The 20,857-nt window shown below is 40.2% G+C and overlaps 1 protein-coding gene across 1 annotated transcript in view; it reads left to right on the top strand.

Annotated features, from left to right (window-relative positions):
• The window catches only part of LOC104077402 (inositol 1,4,5-trisphosphate receptor type 2-like), a gene marked incomplete at its 3' end in the record, with an annotated part of 58,115 nt that overhangs the window by 19,104 nt on the left and 18,154 nt on the right, over window positions 1-20,857 (top strand). The window contains exons 6-10 of the mRNA XM_009578628.1: window positions 232-330; window positions 840-923; window positions 2,022-2,168; window positions 3,422-3,517; window positions 17,721-17,765. Of these exons, the coding sequence (XP_009576923.1) occupies window positions 232-330; window positions 840-923; window positions 2,022-2,168; window positions 3,422-3,517; window positions 17,721-17,765 (471 nt within the window). The remainder of the gene's footprint in view (window positions 1-231; window positions 331-839; window positions 924-2,021; window positions 2,169-3,421; window positions 3,518-17,720; window positions 17,766-20,857) is intronic.

Below are 20,857 nucleotides of genomic sequence, written 5' to 3'. Positions count from 1 at the left end.
AACCGGGTGACATGCTTACTGAGAATGCGAGGATTCATTAGTGTGAAATCTTGAACCCAAGCAATTGCAGAGGCACGGGCAAACAGAGCTGGTGTGTGAATTGTCTGCAAATAAATTCACTGAGTGCCATTCCTAGAGCATGCATTTGAGTAATTTTCTAAAAATATAACATTACTTCATTTTATTGGATAATTACATAGGTCTAAATTGCATTTTATTTCTGACTTCCAGGTTGTTGTGGGAGATAAAGTTGTTCTCATGCCAGTCAATGCAGGGCAGCCTCTACATGCCAGCAACATTGAGCTTCTAGATAACCCTGGCTGCAAAGAGGTGAGTTCAGTGGAGCGAGGAGGAGTAACTGCTGATCTGAGATGTATTATACATTGTTCTTTACTGGTAACCAGAACCCACCATGAGCCCACCATGGGCTAGATGCCAGTATTAAACATTGGTTCCAGCGTGGCCTCAAAAAACCAAGATGAAATATACTTTTCTTGGCGCAGTTCTGCCTGGCGCTGAAGCTTCGTGAGGTTTGCTTGAGTATCTGAAACTCTGACTGATGTAAGAGTAAGTCCTATTCCAACAGCTCTTTAGGTCGTCTTTGGTAGGCTGTCAACAGAGTAGCATTTTGCCCACTGAATCTTCTCCAACATCAACATCAGTATTATTATTAACACATGAGAGCTTCAGGAGCCATGTTAGGAACTGTACAAATATGTAGCTAAGCCTTGTCCCCTGCCACCCTAGATGTGGTGTGGTCTTTTAGAAGAATAGAATGTCTCAAAAAGAAAAGAACACCCCTTAAGACAATAATTGCGTTTTTTTTTCCCCCCCCAAAGGTAAATGCTGTCAACTGTAACACAAGCTGGAAAATAACTTTGTTCATGAAATTCAGTAGTTATCGAGATGATGTACTGAAAGGAGTAAGTATGATTTTTTAAATTGTTTTTTGAATCTGAAAAATCATGCCATATTTGACTGTAGAGAAATATTACATGGTGAATAAAAGAAGAAATGAGGGCTTTCTGGAGCTGTTGAGGATCCCTCACTCCTGTCCTTCAACAGCCAGAATATTTTTCCTTTGTGTTATTGTCTTATTAAGTGAAATTGTCTGGATTGTGCTAGCTTCCAGCCCCTTTTCCCCTCCCAGAGACAATTGAAGATCCATGAGAAAAGGTGAAGTTCAAGCCCAGAATGATGAGGGCTCTCACAGAATAGCTGTGACGCTTCAGTTTATGCCAAGATGCTAAAAGCAGGTGTAACAAGCTTACAGAAGGGAGTGAGGCATGAAAGATGACAATAGCTTTAATGAGTAGCTTTGAATGCTGAGGGATTGCATAGCTTCATGCCTCCAGATCACTCCCTGAGGTCATTTACATTTTCATTTTGAAGAAATAAATTTCATTTGTCTTCACTTGTACCTTAATAAGTCATTATCAACGGGCTATTTTTCAGTAGCTATCAAGGTACCAGCAGTTTTTGAGGAAGAATTTGAAAGGGAAAATGGTGTATCTGTGTAGACCCATTTGGGGATAGTGTTTCAAGCCTTGGGTAGATGCGGAAGGAAGGAAAAATAATGCCAGGAGAAGAAATAAAGAGGGGACGTTGGTTTTGGTTGCAGAGTAGAAGAGATGAGGTAATATGATGTTAGAAATACCTGTTCACTTTCCCTAAATACTAAGAGAGATTAGAAATAAAAAATCCACTTAGTAAAGTTAGCTAGAATTAAAAATCACCTTTAGGTTAATTGTTGCCCACTGTTCATTGCAGTGCTCTGAAACAAGTTCTGTTTTCACAAAAGTGCATGGGTCTCCTGCAGGACTGAATTATCTCATTTGATTTCGAGACTCAGTGCCGAGATTGTATGCTCTGCACTTGGTACCTGCTCCAGCAATGGGAAACTAATAAATGTTTTCTTCACATCAGCTATGTTGACATCACTGGAGCTAGTACAGATACAGAGGGTGAATCTAGCAGCTTTGCCTACCACTTAATAATACTTCTTTTTCATATTACTTTAGGGAGATGTTGTTAGGCTGTTTCATGCAGAGCAAGAGAAGTTTCTGACCTGTGATGAATACGAGAAGAAACAACATATTTTCCTTCGTACTACATTACGTCAGTCAGCCACTTCTGCAACAAGTTCTAAAGCACTGTGGGAAATAGAGGTATTTTTTTGCTTTTTATAAATATTTTAGGACCTGAAGACCAGGGTTCAGTAAAAATACTTTACCACAACATGAATCATTCATAGCCTCTTGATATCATGATACACCTCCCTGTAACTATTATTATTTTATGAAGCGGTTTGTGTAGGATGAACACTGAAGAGATGCTTTATTGCTGTGCATGTGTGGAGAGAGGATGTCTTCTTACTACATTTACCTGCACTAAAATGACAAAGAGTCAAATTCACACTTGATGTAAATGGTGCGATTTTGTCAAAGCCAATCGAATGACACTCACGTATCCTGAGTTCTGAGTGTTTATATTTGACTTCACGCGCAATATAGAAAATTGAAATTCATGACTGACAAGAAATCTCACAAATGTGATCTGAGTCCATTCTTCTGCAACAGGGCACATCAACGTGTGTTTAAAGTTAGGCTGAATAAAGGTGTTGTTGCTGAATGGGGGTGATTTTGAGAAGATGACTAGCAAATATATTTTTGTTTAACTGAGGAAGATTGGAAACTGGTATGTCTCAAACCCTTGCTATTACAGTAATGTAACTCCTATACCCAAAAGTTCTTATGTGCTGAACAAACTTTGTGCATTTAAAACAGAGCTCCTCACTCAGGCAAATGGTTGATTTTTGTCCGAGTAAGGACTGTATGGAATAGAGTCTATTGCAGTTGTAGTTAATTTGAGATTACTTCTTAAGAGAGACAGGCACTGCTAGGTTTGAAGGTAGCAAATGACCTACAGCTCAGTCAAGGGGAAAAAGAAATAACCTGGGATATTTCAAATGATATGGGGATATTTTATCACTTGAACGAAAATTTATCAGAAGCCCCTACTGTTGTCAAAAATAGAGCTGGTATGTGGTGAAACAATGTAAGAGGGTTTGAGTTTTGCTGTTAAGCAGTGCCTGTGTAAGTGTAGAGCAGCTCTACTTTCTTGAGCTCCAGATTTACACCATGTCATTTTAAAGCGAAATTTGGCTCATCGTGTTTGCAGGGAGTAGATTAATGAAAACATGGAAAGTAATAGGAGGAGTATTTCCTGGCACCTGGCAAAAAATAAATGTAAGTAGTTGTTATCTATGGTGGGCTTAGCGTGAGCACAGAATTCCTCTCTCAGGTAAACTATTTGTAATTATGTAGTTTACATATTTTTATTTGGAATGATCTGTAAGAAATGTTGGTGATCTAAGTATGATTTTGAGGAGCAGGATTAAAATCTGTACTTCTTCTTTCAGGTTGTCCATCATGACCCTTGCCGGGGTGGGGCAGGACAGTGGAATAGCTTGTTTAGATTTAAGCATTTGGCAACTGGAAACTACTTAGCTGCAGAGGTAAGAATGTCAATTAAACAAGTGGTTGTGCGCTGCCTAACCAAGTACTATACATGTCCTGCTAATTCAGAAATGCCATAGTAGGTAGGTCCACGATGTAGGTCTCTGTAAAGATCTCACATCAGGTGTGAATGGGGAAAACTGGATGTGCACTGCTGTATCATGCTGTATTGCTGCATCCAAGGGTTGCAAGGAAAATTTTCTGAACTACAGGACACTAGTAAGTGAGTTCAAGACATATAACCTTAATTTCAACTGTGCTGTTGAATCTTGAATCTGCTGTTTGTTGTCATGGCAGCCAGGGCAAACACCACAGTTAAATATCCACCATATTTACACTGAAAATCCTTGGATTCATTTATCTCTATGCTCTTGTTTGTCCTTGATTTTTGGAGTAGTGTTGTGATTGGTCAAATACTTTTCTTTGCTGGCTCAGGCAGCCATATACAGATTAAAGCTTTTAAAGTGGAACTGAATGCAAGGTAATCGTTGAGCTTGACCAGAGAAGTCTGTGTGCAGGCACTAGAACAGATACTCTAAACTGCTCTAAATCAGGAGTTGTCATTCCTTTTTTTCCTCTGCAGGCTCTAGACTTCTTGAAAAAATGTTCCTATGGTGCTGGTTTCAGTGTGTTGATCTCTGCCAGCCAGCATGTGGTCCAACGCATCTCTGTGTTCTGTAGAAACTTAGGGAAGGACAAACTTGTCATGACTACTGGTGTCATGACAGTGCATTGTGATTATAGCAGGTTGCAGTGTTCTGCTGTTGCACTCTTGTCTTTTTACTAAAAAAAAAAATTGAATAAAGAAAGGTCTGAGGAAATCTTGCCCCTTTTGGTGGAACAGAAGGTCCGGGAGGAGGAGGATCTTGCAACTTGTCTGGTTATTATCTAGTACTTTATGTCAAGGCAAAATAGTGTTATGACTCCCCAAGAGAGCAGCTTAATATCTTTTAAGACCCGTAATTGTCTTTAAAAGTAGAATAGGGCTCTTGATAAGCTGGAAGAGAGCAGATAATACCAAGTTTATGAAATGGAAGTCCCTTGGATTTTTCCCTGGTTGCAAGAAGCCGTGAACTTTTAAAGTCATATCTAATCCATATTAGAACTGGTCCAAGTTATATCAATGGAATGAAAAGTAGGGTTTTTTCCCACTGATTTAGTTAAGTCTGTGCAGGATTGCCCCTTTGACTTATGCTTGCAAGCATGAGTGTGAAAATTTACAACGACAAGAGCCAGTTATAAATCACTATATGTTAGGGAAACCCTGAAAAAAGACTTGCTCTAACTGGATTGAGTTACGTTTACAGCAGCGCAACTTCCGTATGCAGACAAGTCCTTGATATTCCCAGGGTGCTGCTTTCACTTTCCAGCTCCTGTCACAGCCTGCACTCATTTCAGAGTAAGAGCAAACAGGAGCTATCAAACCTTTACTTATTTCTAATTATGTCAAAACCGGTGTCAAAACATGAACAGTGGACCACCGGGACAGATAGTGATACTATTTTCCATCTAAGACTGCATGTAATTTGGATCTTTTCATTGGTTTTAGCAGTAGCTCACAGTGTAAGTTAGAAACCTGATAGGCCTGAGTGGCGAAGAGCATCATCCCTTTAAAGGCAGTGGGCCAACATGCCTTAACTGCTCTGCTCTACGCTGCTGCCTCCACACGGCAGCAATACTTTGGCTTGGCTGAAGCCAGCTGGCTTTATTGTGTAGTTAATATTGGCTCATAATAGCTAATTTTCAAGTGGCAACCAGTACCCCCACCTAAGAGACAGTTACTTTTTCCCCTCTGCTTTCAGTGAGAGATGCTCCTAGTAGAAGGATTTTATTCAGACTAGCTAGGCTGATGGAGAGTCAGGAAAGGCATCAAGCACTCTGACTGATGGGCTTCCTTCTCCCACCGTACGTCATCTGCTCAGGGTTTTTCAGGAGAAAAATCTTCAGGTGAAAAGGTGTCACACTACACTCAATGTTGAACCTGAGCTTAGGTCCTTCCTATCTCTGGAAAGGAAATACCTGTCAGGAAGACTCCTAATACGGAGAGTACAATTGGCACAGTAGAGTGAAAGCTGGAAGAGCATTTGGGTCGAACAGAGGTGATATGCTGTGACTGGAGAGCAGCGTTAGCTACTGTATCTATGAAGTATAAAATACCTGCTGGTGGAGATATTAAAGGTACCGCTGTAATAAAAACCTGTGAACTGTATTTTACACGGTTCACATGTCAGGCACAACACACCAGCCAGACATACACGTCAAAGATTTATGAACAGGCAGGCAGACACCTAATGTGCATGAGCTAACTTTAAATCATTTGGGCAAAGCTTACTGAACACTTATCTGTGCTCTTGCAGCACAGGAAGATTACTCATGGCATGGATTATCAACAGCGTCACACATTGCCATGACCTCATTTTGTTTAAGCTTCCATGATAAAGATATCTAGAGTGGAATAATAAATACAAACACATAAACAAAATTCACAAATCTTTTAAGCGTTCTGTTGTTGGCTAATGATACAATTTCTGTCACAGTTTGAGCTATTGTAAATCAGGATTTATCATTGTTTATAACCATCTTTTCCTTACTTCATCCTTCTGTAAATCAGCTTGATGTGTACCATGGAGACTTGTGCAGTCTAGCATGGGTCTAGTCTCAGACAATGAGCAGAAGTGTCCTTCACCTGGATGTCTCCTTTTGCTCCTCCGCAGTTAGGCTTGTACCTTGTGTGAGCAGTGCTGTGCCTTCTCTTTTTCTCTGAGGCTTCCTGTGCCAGATGTAACTGGTCAGCCTGATTTGTGACTCAGTGAGTCTGAGCCATGTAGTGAAGGGATGCCACTGCAGCTTGTTAAGGCCAGGGGATGATCTGGGGACTAAGAAAATTCAAGACAGTTGCCCCAGAGAGTTCAGGAATTTAAAATGAATAAACTTAAAGGTGTTTCGATACTACAGTAAGTAAGTGTAAAAAAAAAAAAAAGTGAGGCAGTACATTTAGTTGTTCAGTAAACAGAACATGTAGGTGAGTATTTGTAAATCTAATTCTTATAAACTTGAGAGAATGAAGTCAGGATGTTTAAGTCCTAAATTCCATGTTCCTAAGAATCACAGTCATCCAGCTTTTGTTACCTTTCAAAGACTAAGGGTCCTCTGATACCTCTGACTTTTGACACAGTCTCAAGTAGTACCATTTCCTTTAATCCTCTTTCCACTTGGCATTGCTTAGGCTAATTTTCATTAATATGCTTTGAAGTTCCTTAACACCTACTAATACCATAGAGCAACCTAGACCCTACTACCAGACTATGGGCTGAAGGTGAGCCACCCTGAAAGACGCACTACTAAAAGTGACCCAGTGGAAGACATTTGCTAATTGCACATGGCTGCATTGTCATTCCCCTACTACTACGCACATCCTGGGGACATGGTCTGACACATCAGGTGCATGTATGCTCTCACATAATTACTTAAGGCACAGGAGGGATATGCTGAAGAAAGGGTTTCACGTTCGGTGGTAAGACTTGGGACATCGGAAATCCGGGTAGGTGGTAATGTCTCCTATGTGTCTGGCATTTGGAAACCTGAAGCCACTGGCTCAGATATTCCCAAAACATTAAAATCATAAAAAAGTGGAACCAAACACTCAGATGAAAAATTGGAAAGAGAAATTCTCTTCTTTGGAGACAGTGGGAGTTCTGCTGTTAGTGTCAGAAGGGCTTGATTTCACCTGAAAGAGCTGAGCCAGATCCTTAGCAGGAGATTTAGACACTAAGCCACCAGTTAAGATCCAGGCTGCCGAGTTTTATTCTCATCTTCACAGAGTCAGCAGTCTTTTAGAAAAAGTTCTGTAGAAGATTCTTTTTTTAGCCCTGGTTACAGCAAAATGACCCAAGTTATTTTGAAGTTTTATATTTATAAAGAGAGGCTGTAAGGTTAGGTGAAAATTGAATGCTTCAAAGTAACAAAGACTTTCCCAATTTTTTTTGGAAGTCTTTTCAGTGCATGTACCACATGTAGAAGGCACCCAAATCTATCTGTCTGTGTGTGGGAGCGAGCTGCAATTTACTTGAACAGCCTTTCAAATGCTGCAGGTTGGGACCACACAGCTGTGCCTTTCTCATGAACACACCTAACCTTTTCAATATTCTAATCGCCAGGGTAAAAGTCTCTTTGAACTGAATATCAGCTTACCGATTGTGCTGAACCAAAATATGCACCTTTAATGTTGTTCTCCATGTGTATAGCAGCTCCAGTTCTGTGATTTCTAAACTAGATAATCTGTACCGAAGCTATAAACACTTGCTGTATGAGGATGTTAAACAGAAATGTGTGTGCCCATGCATACATATATGCACACACAAGAAATTCAGGGTAAGTCTGCCATTTCATATTAAACTTCTCAGGTAAGATGGATGTTGCTAAAATAATCACAAAATATATATGCAAATATCAAATCACATGCTAGTCTCAGATATTGCAGTAGACAATAGATAAACCACAGTACATTGCTTATGAAACATTGTGAACATGTACATAATCACAGTGCAGAATTTGTAAGGAAAGATCTGTGATAATTCTGTTTTACTTAGTTGAATAGGCTAAACTAGAGTTACTAGTTACCTTGGCCAAGATGTGGCAGTAAATCTGGTGAGGTAATTGTCTTTAACACTGAATTAACTATACTATACTAAATGAATTAAGGTAATGCAGGTAAGATGGCAGCCTTAATGTTTACCTTCTGTGATTCTATAAAATTGTGGCCATAAACAAGGTTTCAAATTATTACTGTGTCTTCCAAGGTAGCGCATAGAGTACTGGTCTTGCTCCAAAAGGTAATCTGCCCTAAAGTTCTTCTAGACAAAAGAGAAGAGTGACAACAGGCTGGCCAATGCAATAGGTTGAAGCAATGAGCTCAGAGGTAAAGGCAGAACCTGTAGTATGCTTCATTCATTAAACCAAATTTTTGCTTATATAAAGGCCCTCATTCAGTAAAGCTCTCAGGAGTAGCCTTGTCTTTGAAGTCAGTGGAACATGAGCATTTATGTGCTCGGGGTTAAGGGTCTCTCAGATACTGATCTGATGGGTTTGGACTTCCTCTAACAGCTTTCACTTGTGCAGCTGGACTTCTTTGACCATTGTAGGACTGAAGCGTCCACAACAGCCACTTTTAACTTCTACATGTGAATATACTTCATAAGTGGCTTGTACAGGATAATTGGGATGGCAAGCTCTTTAGCAACTATTCTGGTGATGGACAAGTCACAGAGATAAAGCTGTCCACTAGCTAGCTGCTTAGGGCAGAAGTAGCAATCTGATGTGCATCCCTCATGCATGTCCCACTGGAAAACTCCTCTGGCTTTCTCATAGGGTTCGCTTTCTTCTTTCTGCAAGAGTGGAAGTGCGGGGTTTAAGCTGTAAAATGAATCAACTCTGGTCAAAGTTTTGTTCTAAACCCTTTTGTTAAAATCCCACATGAAACATACTTCCAGCTTTGGGGTTATTTTAGTACTAGATGCTCAATGGAGTTTCTTTTGAAGGTAGGAATGATTGAAGCCGTTGGCCTGAGCAGCACAGGGTTACATGCACATGAGATGAAATGACAATTCTATGAATATTCTAAACTGAACAGGAAGTCCAACTCACCAAGGCTGTAATTCGGTGGTAAGAGCACTTCAGTGGCAATGTAGGCTTGCAGAAATGTCATGTTTCCGCAGGTATTTGATTGCGGTCCCGTGACACAATGTGCCATCTCTGAGGTGATGTTGGCACAGACTTGCAGGGTGCAGGGAAGAGGGAATAGTCTGTGCTGTAAACAGGGTCACTGAGCTAAGGCCTGGGGGCACAAGTATGGGGTGGGTTAACAGGAACTGCTGAAGCCAGCATCAAAGATCTTGCCTTGTGGGACCATTGGCTGAATTTCACCTTGTGGTGGTGTAAACCACTGGCTGAGAACCCTTGAATCAATGGCCAATAAAAGTTACTCATATTTCTCTCGTCTTTCCTGAGTATTTTCTTCACGTATTATCTCACTTTACTTTTCTGTCAAAATGGCCCAAGTTTTTCAGAGAAGCTTATGTACATCATTCACTTTAAATTGAGAACTGCTGTTAATCTTAGTTTATATTGTTTTAAATGGATTTCTGTTATGTGTCACTATTAAAAATATTAGCCTGCCATGTGATATATATCATTATAATATGCGTTTATACAGGTGGACAGAGCCATACTGGATTAATAAATTTAATCCCGTTGTAGTAATCACTTGATTTGGATCATGGTGAAGATAGCCAAGTGCATGTTCAAGTTAATATTGATAGAAAATAATCCTCTCTTGCCTTCTGAATAGGACATAGTACAGAAGGGGAACTTGGTGCCACAAGAATAGAAAACAAAGTGTTTAATGAGATTTTAAGAAAGATTACGTATTTGTATGAGTAATAGTATCCTCAGCATTAACTGAGATAAAAAAAAATGTAAGAGGGAAATCAGTTCTTAAACTTGAGGCTATAAACCAGGATTAACCCCTTGGAGCCCTGGAGAAACTTCCTTTGTAGTTTTCACCTTCTTAAACTGCTACGGAAAATGGAGTACTGCATAGGATGTTTTATTAAGGCAACTGAGACTGAATATTTGAAGTCCATAATTTAGGCCTTTTGATATCCAGTTTTTGGAAATCGGACTACTGACAGAGATCTTTTGTGTTAAGGAAGCAAAAAGGGACCACTGTTTGCCAGTGGTATTTTTGGGGGTGACATGGAAGCAAGCATTTGCAGAAAAATTTATTCATCTGCTGATCATACAGCTCATGCAGAGGAGGAGAGCGTAGTGGTGAATACTCTGTGGTTCCTTCTGCCTTTAGAAACAGTAAGGCAAATAACTGGGTAAAAATGGCCTTGTTTAAGATGTGCAGGTACCTTTTGCTCAAGGATAACAGTTTGCAAACTGGAGGAGGTACCAGGAGATGGCAGCATCCACCAAGGCCTTCATGCATCTGCTCGCACATTTAATTTGTTGGTACTGTGGGACCTCCTTACCTGGAGATTGCTTTAAAATCTTGCCTTTGAGTCGTTTTTTTCCAGTCTCTTCGTTAAACGTTAATACAGCATTCTGATTAGTTTCTATCTGTTGGGCTCAGTGATTAAAAGTTCTTGTAAGGAAAAGGGCTTGCCAAGGTGACAGGGTGAACTCAGCACCATGAGCCTTATTTCTGTTTTTCACTGTCTCATAGGAGGCGTGTGGTTTTGTTTTAAAGCTCTGTAAGGAGTGAAGGATAATTTACAGCTGTGCATGAAGAGATGGAAGAGATCCAGAGACTAGAGGAGGAGGATGATGGATTACTGATTTACAGAGCCAGTCTGACCTGTTCCGCAGACTTGGATGTGGCTTTTTAAAGTGACAGAGTTAGAAGCTGTCCGTTTAGCAAAACCCAGGGCTAGATTTTCCAAGGCTTTTAAGAATCTTGGGAATGCAGCTAAATTTCTTGACCTGACTTGTCTTGACTTTGGTGGAAGTTAGGAACGACATTTGCATCTGTCGGTGTGCAAAAGCCTTCAGAAATGTGGATCTTGGAGGAAGGGTTTTTTCCCCCAGCCAACTAGTTTTGCAGTAGTGATCTGTGAGCCATTGTTCAGCTAGGCTTTTTCAGTCCTGTCTGAAGTTGGCTGCGTTTGAGCCGTGTTTGTATACATATGAGCTTTAGGAGGAAGGGAAGTGTGAAGCCATTAACACAGCACTTATTGTCATTTAGTCATTATAAGGACTGCTTCTGTTACTAAAAATACAACATCTTGCTGGTATTGTATTTTGATGTGTTCCAAAACAGCAAATGTAGACATGTGGTCTGTTCTTTAGTGCATTTTTTTTTGCTTATTATTTCAAGATTACTTAAGAAGCTTTTATTCAATTCTATTTGTGCCTCTTTTTCTTTATTTTTGATGCTTGATGGAGGTTTAGAAGGTTTCCCCTTTTTTTTTTTTATTGTTGTTGGGGTTTTGTGTGTGTGTGTGGTTTTTTGTTTGTTTTTTAACAGTAAAAATTTCAGTAGTGTCTAATTCAATCATCCCTAGTTATTTCCGGGAGAACCACTGAAAGGCATGTGGGATATTGATATTTAGAACATAACCCTTGAAGAGATGAGGATGCTTTTTCATATGGCACATGTTGGCATGGAGCCGCTGAGGCTCATACTAAGGTTATGGCCCAGCATTCAGGTTAGACTAAAGGATCTCTTAGACATTTTTCTTTCTTTTGACTTCCTCTGCAGAATGGGATATGGCTGTGTGGGACTGAGCGCCAGGCATCGGTGGGTGGTCAGGTTCTCTGCCCTTGGTCACAGTAGAAGCAAAGGGATCTCCCAGTCACCACTGCCCCCTGCCCTAACGTAGAGCTACCTGTTGAGGTGGCTCCAGCTTATGCCGCTGATGTGAGACCTTTAAATCAGGCATACCAAAGCACTGGCCTGCCATTGCTTATACAGCAGCTAAAAATGCCATCAAGATGACCTATCCTTTCTTCTTACGACGAGGGTGAATAATTGGGATGGGAAGGTGTCAGAGCTGATGCTCATCCCAGTTTTTGGCTAGCAGGTGGTTCCCCCACGCAGGGATGGCTGTCCCTGCCCGCTTCACTCTGCCTGTGCCGCGGGGGGGGCCTGAAGCAGACGGAAAGATTCAGCTCTCTCTGGAAACTCGTTTGATCTGCTAAGACATGGCTCATAAGCAAACCAGCAGCAAAATACAATCCTGAAATAAAAGGCATTTTAAGATTTTAAAACTTTCCTCAGATGATGATTATCTTTGTGCCGGAACTTTGTGCCGATGCTGTGGCAGTGTTGAATGGGGTTTATCAAGGTAGAGTCGTAGCCAGTCTTTCTCCAGCCAGTTAATAAGACGGCAACAGTCCTTTGAATACCACTGAAATCTTTGAAATTGTGCAAAAGTCCTTTAGATTTATCGAAAGCTAATCAGTACGACATTAACAAAGAACAAAGCGAGCCTAATGAAGATGAAAGATTTGAGAAGTGGATTTTTTTCTTTTGTGGTGGTTTTTTTTTTCTGAAACACTTGCCCTTGTTGATTGGGTAACAGGCTGTGTGTTAACAGGCTGGTTATCAAATTAAATGGGAACTGTTTACGTGTGTGTTGAATTAGATCCTTTTATTCTTTTTCTGTCAGGGTTTCCTTTATAAACGCAGGTTTTAACCAAGTCGTTCAAATGCTCATTTAGCTGAAATTTGGTGATCTAATTTTTTCCCTGACGAGATGTTTTAAATATCCTTTACCTAGTCAACAAAATTTGATTAAAATCAGCATGGGTGTTTCTTTCCTCAAACTGCTCTCCCTCCTTCTTAATTAAAGTGTCCAAAAATAGCACTTTCTGTGCATTCCTCTGTCTAGGAAAGCAGCATTCAGTATAAAGGTGAAATGTCAAACTGTCCACAGTATAGACTGAGGTTTATAATTCAGTTGTTGGATTGTAAAGCATATCTTACTACATGAAGATGCAAAAATAAATTAAAGCCAGGAATAATTTATTAGTGAGAAGTTGTTCTGCTCAATAGTAGAACTTCAGGAGATTATGTAGTGTTAAAGTCTTAGGTATTGAAAACTTTAAGATACAACTTTGACTAGCTTTAATCAGTAGAGATGTCATCAGTAGAGATGACAGCCTGGAGCTTCTGACATTCAATCTAACAGGATAACTCTCAGGGTTAGAAGGGCACTTGCATTCTCTGAGCACCAAATACCAGAAGTAACACACAAACACACACAGGTGAAAGTTGTCTTCCCACTATGCAGACTCTACAGCAGGATGATTGCATTATGAGGGCATTAGGTAAAAATTCAGGAATGAGATTCCTTGCCCTTCCAAATAATTTTAACCAGAAATGGTTAAAGACTTTGTTGATACCTCAGTTTTCCACCTGAGATGGCTTCTATTATGTGTTTGTCAGACATACTCTCTACTGGGGACCTTCTGGTGCTGCCACAGTAAGAGTATATTGGTATACGTATGCATTCATACGTCTACTCCTTTTACATGCCACCATGTACAAAGGCGGAACATGAAATCTATCTGAGAGACATCAATTTTTATACACCCAGGAGGACCACCTGCAATGCCAACCCTGACCTTCAGGTTCTTGCAGATACCCTGTGTAGATCGTGAGTTGGGAATTTGGCTTCTTAGAAAAGTGGGCAAGTAAATGCAAGTTCTGTTTAGGTTTAAAGAATGTATTATCTTCTCTGTAGTTGCAAATCTTTCTATAAATGCCAAAATAATCAATGATTTTAGTGTTTAAAAACATGATCTTGTGTGGTGGTGGTGGTGGCCTTCTCATGGCGGTGACTGTCCTTGTCTGCTGACAAGTTTGCTAGGCTGCTTCCAAGCTCTGTCCCCTCCAGTAGGTTGAGTCCAAGACAAGTTGAGGTCCCAGATACTTCCTGTGAACTATATTCTGCAAGTTGCATTTGCAGTTACAGTGATATTACCTGTTGATAGGGCCTTAGCATAAGGAAAAGCTCATGCAGCACCTAAGTCAGTGTGCACTGTTAGCCTGTGTGTGTGAAACCGCAATGTCTTCCATGATGCTGTGATGTGAAAGAAAAGCTGATGCGGTAGCCCCATTGTCTGGAGTTCAGGAGATTTTATGCAGGCTAGAGGATGTGTAGAGTTGGGTCTGGGTTCTTATGTCTAAGCAACTGGAAAAGATGAAGTGTTTGTGGTGTCATAAATCGTTGTCGTTGGAGCTGTGAGAGCTGATTACCTTAGCCTTGCCCAGCTGCAAAATCCCCACGATAGAGCTGGCCTTCTACATGGCAGCGGAGTGAAGGACGAGCACAACTATTATCAGGTGGCCAGTTCACCGCTTCACTGATGTGAATTCTCCTCTGCCCTTCCCTAGTTATTCTCTACTCATGGAGTCTGTGTTACTTGATGTAGATTGCACCTCCCTTACCACCATATAGCGATTGCCATTTACTCAGGTGGTCAGGTTACGTGGCCTTACGTAATGGGCAAGTGTTGGGATATTATAGTGAGTCTCATGAGCATGCCATAACATGAAATGAGTTTCAAGGTCTTTGATAATATTTAGTTTTCAGCCATGGGGAAGCTGAACTCTCATTTTATGATACCTTTTTCTCTCCTATCCATGGAAAGGTGAAAAATGGCTGTACCTAAGTTTGTTGAAAAACAAACAGCGGAGGATTAGGATTTCTGGATTATTCTGCATTGGAAAAGAAGCTGTTGGAGACATACTCTTAAAAAAAAAAACATATAATGAAGCTATTACAATAATGATTTATACAATCACACTTGCTTGAGCTTTGCAGTTTGCAATGCATCGTGTTCTTACTGTGTGTTGACTGCGTGCACCTGCCAGCGGCATTTTACAGAAATGTATGGTACTGTATTTCAGCTACACTTCCGTAACATTGCAACTTCAACACATCCAATGACACAAAAAAGCTTGAAGATGGTTGAGCTTAAATGAGGCCCATTTTAGCATAGTGTTCTTACTTTCTAAACACCTCCAAAGAATTTTACTTGATTTTGTCAGCAACAAGAGGAAAAATTATTAATGTTGTTATTTTCAAGGTTTCTTTTGTTTTGGAGGCTTATTGAAGAACATGGAGGTGATCTCACGTAAATCAGAAAAAGCAATAGATTTTGGAGTCTTAAGACTCACTGTGTCCTTAGCTCATTCTGCTGTACTTGGATATTGGAAAAGGACTCAGAACAGGTGTAATATGACATACAACACTCCATGATTTATGCCCCATTACCTGGAGAGTATTGTATGGGATAATAGCTAATAGTCTGATTTTCAGAGATGCTCAGCACCAACAACCTCAGCTGAAATGAAAATGAAAGTGGCAGCTGCTCAGCACAGCTAAAAATGGGACCATGAACATCAGCTCTAAAACTGCATTCCATCGTGGTTAGTGTTTAACATCAGCATCTCAAAACTTTCTCTAAACAACATCTTTTTAGTTCTATTATTTCTGTTGCAGTGGGGCAAGAAAAACCGTCATTAAGGCTGGACTTTATTTTTCATTTGAGCCTTCTGTCTCCCTCAGCCTCCGTCCACAGGTGAACTATTTTGGAAATTTGAGGACAATCTCTTTAGTTATTTTTAAAGTAGGCAAGAAGTGGCGTGGGGGAGAGATTTTCCTAGTTTCTCCTGTTGTTGCTATATTTTTTTTTAAAGCATCATTATGTTGAAAGCAAACAGCTGAAGAATAGCAGAATTCAAGGCCCGATTCATACTGGGTAGACAACTGTATTCACTTGGGCCCTTCAATGCAACATCATAGATTTATTCCGTTTGAAGATCTAGTCCTCAGTGCACGGTTCTCTGCGCTGAGTCTAGTGACAAACCTGAGATGACCCAGACCTTTTCTCGCTTACTTAAAACCAGCAGAATCTGAAGGTAGGATCGAATTTAGCCTTTCCGTGCCTTCTCTGCACCTGTGCTGAAAGGCCACTGTGTGTGGCTGTGACTAAGGAGCACTGCCTGATCATTTTCTCAGTTCTTGATGGAGGACCAAAGGTAGAGAGCTGAGCTTGGCTGTTAGAATGGGCAACTAGAATTATTCTAAGGTGTCAGGTGAACGAAGGTAATGCTGAAAGACGTGTGAGAACTTACGAAGAAACCAAAACTGTATGAAAACAGTTACATATATATGTATACATACATGTATGTATATATGTATATCTTCTAGTTGTCTGTTGTGCAGTGTTCATCACCCACTCCTGTTGCTGTATAACAGAAGTAGGTGGGAGCTGGAGCTAGGAGACTGTGTGAGAATGTCATGGAGGAGCAAAATGCAAGATTTGGGATAGGTGTCAATGCAGGGAGAAAAGCAGGCTCTCTAAATTAGATTTGTGAGGGTAGCACAGTGGCTAATGCAAATACTGAAATGAAGACAGAATAAACCTTTGGTCAGTTCTGTATTAGCACATCAAGTCTTGACGCAGAGGGAAAGTATTTTCGGCAATTTTAGGAATATCTAAAAGTTTTTCTCCTTTCTTCAGGCTCATGATGTGGTGAGGAGCTGGCTTTTTTGGTTAAAGGGATATAAATGATACAGTATTAATAAAAACCTTATAAATGTAGTAAAAACTCCTCACAGTAGTTGTCTGTGTAATGTTAGATGTATGATGACGTGATATTGAAAGGTTTACTGGGATTTGTTCAGCTTGCCCTGTGCAATTCACTTCTGGCTCTTCCACACTGGTAATGCCAAATTCAAGCCAAGAAAATTACTGTACTTGTCTGTGAGATGTATACACGCTGTCGTTGCTTAAAAACTAAATTACCTTATATAACTAATAATTTCACTTCAGCATTTTCAACGCTTTGAAGACATATCCTGTGTCAGGGAATATGGTAAATATTGAGGCAAAATTGTTTCATTATGTAAGTCAAATCCTGAAAGGATTCATGTGCAGCCAGTGAGTGGGTGTATATGTGTTTATTTGAGTATGTATCTGTCTACATAATCCCTCATCTTCTACTCTACGTATTTCCCTTGTCAAAAGTAAAATCATATTAAACACTGTTAAATAGTTATACTTTACACTTATTATTATATAGTGTCTTTCATCCAAGCTTGTCATACTACTTTAGTTATTAATTAATGCTTGATAATCCTGGTATGACATAGAAAATATTATGCCCATTAATAATGGTTAAACAGAATCACAGGGTAATTAAACACTTGTCTGTAGTGGCATTGCCATTCCTGTTTCAAAGATTTGTTTATTCTGAGTTCACTGTCTTCCTGTAAAATCTCAGTAGACATGAAGCACGTTAGTTTTTATCTCAATGTATCTGCTCAAGGTCAGTCCTGGAAGTAGTTGCGTGTTTATATGTGTGGGTGACTGTAACTTGCTGTGTTTAGATTAGTAACTATCTATGCTTTCTCCATCATCCTTCTTGGTTTTGGTTATTTGAGATTCCTTTCCTGAGTTAAAAAGCTTGATTGCAAGATGCACTTTTTTGAAGTGAGGACATACTCACTTAAGTCAGTCAGAAATGGAATCAGTAATTCTTATATTCTCGTTCTCATACTGCTTCTAAATACTCCACTGTCCTTTTGCAGGGTGGATGCATAATAGAGAACTGAACCCCTCTCCCCCGAGTTCTGAAATGTCTAAAAGCTATCAAGATAGTATTTGACTTCTTTTCTTTTCCAGCTTAACCCACACTATCCAGAAGGTAATAACGAAGGAAAAGCTTTGGTAAGTGGAATTTATATGTTGCATATAATCTGGGAAGTACTGTATCCTTAACCCAATACAGCCCAACATATGAAAGTCCTTCATAGCTTTCCTTTTACTTACATGTCACGGCTGCTGGGATTGTTTTCCGTATCCTGTGTAAGCTAGGGTGCAACTCAGAACCGGTGTTAGAGAAAGTTTTCCCTTGCGTAAGGCAAATGATAGGAATCTCATTCGAATTCTGCATCAAATTGGCATTAGTTGGAAGCTGTCCTGCTTTGTGACTGCAGATACGAAATGTATTAATTCTTCTCAAATCAGATGTATTACTTCATGGCAAAACCCACCACCCTCTTTAGCAAGAAAACCAGGAACAAGCAAGTCTGGTTACTTATGTGCCAGTACCAATTCAGAGGCTCTGCGAGTGGAGACAAGCCCCCTTGGGGCATGTTTGTCAGTCACGTGTGGCTCTAAATCTAAGAACATGCTGAGACTCTTTTTATTGCCTGTATTGAATACGTGCAAGCAGATAACTCAGGCACAGGCTTAGTCTGAGCCCTGCCACACTTCAGGCAACTCTAGCATGACATCTTCGCAAGGATCCAAGTTGTCTTTGGTGCAGTGTGGATGGGTTGGACAAAGGCCTTATGCCCTTTGCCTAGGAGGCAACAGCCTTTGCCTTGCACAATGTCAAGAGCATGCTAGCTGATTCTAACTAACGAGGCAAGGCCGGACATGTTGTTTATAACATGTGAAGGAAGTGGAGTTAAAACCCTGGGGGAATCTTATTGTTACTGAAACAACAAGTAGTCCAAAAAAGAATCATTCCTCCATCAAATTCATGAGGTTGCCTTGAAAACGCCGAGATCTTCGAAAAAATTCAATTTAATTTCTTTCTGTTTGCCTTCTGGCTTTTGTTCTTTTAAAGGACACATTTTCAAGTTTTTTTCTGCATGGGGAAGAATTTTTTATTTTTCATGAAATGAAGCCCAAGATTCTTAAATAATTACATGCCTTCAGGACTGCAATTTTAATAAAAATGGAGACTTTTGTAGGAGTTGGCAACATCGGTTTTCTATCTTCCCTGGTACCTGGTATTAATGGTAATATAGCAATAAGAGCTAAGCTGTCCAGAGAAACAAGAATTCTCTCTGATGAAAATATGGAAGTTCCACCAGTTGTTTCTCTTTTGGATTGGAATGACACTTGAAGCCCTTGGAGCTTTTGAATGGAAATCGAGATAAGTTCCAGAATACCTCAGTGAGTAGGGTGCTTGCTTGAAAATGCTTGGGTTCATGCTTTTGCTCTGTGAACAGTAGAGCTCGTCTCGTAGACGTGCATCTGCGTTGACATTGTAGTTCAATCATGATGGCACTTCTGAATCAAATCTCCTGATTATTCCCTATTTAAGACACTCCAATTCACTTTGCAGAGCAATCTCAGAGCATGTAAACTTGTATTCTGTTGGATGAAAGTAAAAAGATGCACACACCTCTGTAATGTATCCACTGTGCTCCAACCTTTCATGGGTGCCCAGCCCAGAAAACTAGACTACAGCTAGTCTGAAGTAAGACCTATGAAAACGTGTGTAGGGTAGATGTAAGGTCCTCGTCACCAAGGATCCAATCCTATTGTACCACACTGTACTAATTTAGATATAGTATAGGTTTTCAAGTTGTAGCAATTCCAGTTCATCTAAATAGTTAAATATTCCCTGGACTGGATAATGAAGAAGGTACAGGACTAATCTGAACATGAATGTTAAAGGTGACTTCTCTAACAGTTTGGCTTAATCCTTCTGGGTATTGTTTTCAACCAAAAATCCAGATCAGATAAATCAGCTTAGACGAATACTTCCAGTGAAAATTTAATCAAAAGTGATTGACGATCAAAACTGATGTGTCTGTGGAAATTTTAGTTTACGCAGTCAGCACTTTCTTGTGAAAAATGTTCTGTGAAAGAACTCCTAACAAGGTTTGCTAACACCTCCATGTAAATCCAAGCCTACAGGCACTTTTAGTGTGGTAGAAATCCATTTGGATCCTTCACCCCTTTATAGTCTTGTTGGAAATAGCATGAGTCAGCAATGGCTATTTTAAGCCTTCATTCTGGCCTTGAGCAACTGAGCAGAAAAGCTTCACATCCCTGTGCAGGAATTTCTTTTATGTTACAATGATGCAGTGTTTTGAATTATCGCTCAAAAGTACAAAAATCTTACAATATATGGAGTTCTTTAAGGACCAGCTATGTCAGTCTTGTATCCAATATGCACGTAACCTAGAGCACACACGCTTTCTTTGCTCCGTGGTTTTCATCTAGTGTTTCTTCTGCCAGGTGACTGCCTAACTGATTCACTGCAAAGGCATCTTCTTTTTCATCTTTTGAAGCAATTAATTTTGAAATACTGCCCGTGAAGTAAATCTGCTCTGGAGGGGGAGGGGGAAGTGGACCTACCCCAACAAAATTTGAAGTCTGAGTAGCAGGGAAATGGGAGATGCATACTCGAATCCTTTCAACTGAAGGAAGAAACTGAGCCTGCAGCCTGTGTTTTTCTTTTCTCTGCTAGTCTGTTGGATAAAAGGCTACCAGCTCCTTCTCTGTCGTCTGGGTTTTAAAGGCGGCACAGCCATCTGTGCATTTCGTGCCAACCCTTAACTCCTAAATGTGCGATAGGGCTCCTTGTGCATGTTCGCTGCCTGGTTTACAAGTCCTGGTCACAGTTGCTTAGGCAACTGAATTTTAGGAAGCAGCAATGGAGCAGGATTTTCCGTGGTGCAGTAGTGGGCATAGGCACCTAGGTTCTGCCTAAGTGCATCTTTTTTGTCTTGCCTTAAGTGTCTTAAAAGTCTGAAAGGGTTTTGGCTCCGGAGAACATAAATATTACTGGAAGTCACTAGGACTTTTGTTCCCAAGCATTAAAGCTATGTTTGGACTGCAGTTCATTGCTCATTTATGGGCTGCTTCTTGAGAATCCAGCCAAATTGTCTTGTGAAACACTGCTTTTATTTCTGGTAAAATTTGGCCTTACAGTGAGTTGAATAATATTCTTTACACATATTTTTCTCACATCTAAACTCCAGAAGATTTTTTTTTTAAATGGGAAGACCTTTCTG

This window comes from Fulmarus glacialis, unplaced genomic scaffold (genome assembly GCF_000690835.1).
Source record: "Fulmarus glacialis isolate BGI_N327 unplaced genomic scaffold, ASM69083v1 scaffold1735, whole genome shotgun sequence".
Lineage (NCBI taxonomy): Eukaryota > Metazoa > Chordata > Aves > Procellariiformes > Procellariidae > Fulmarus > Fulmarus glacialis.
Note: the sequence above shows the minus strand (reverse complement) of the source record. Positions and strands in the feature narration are given on the sequence as shown.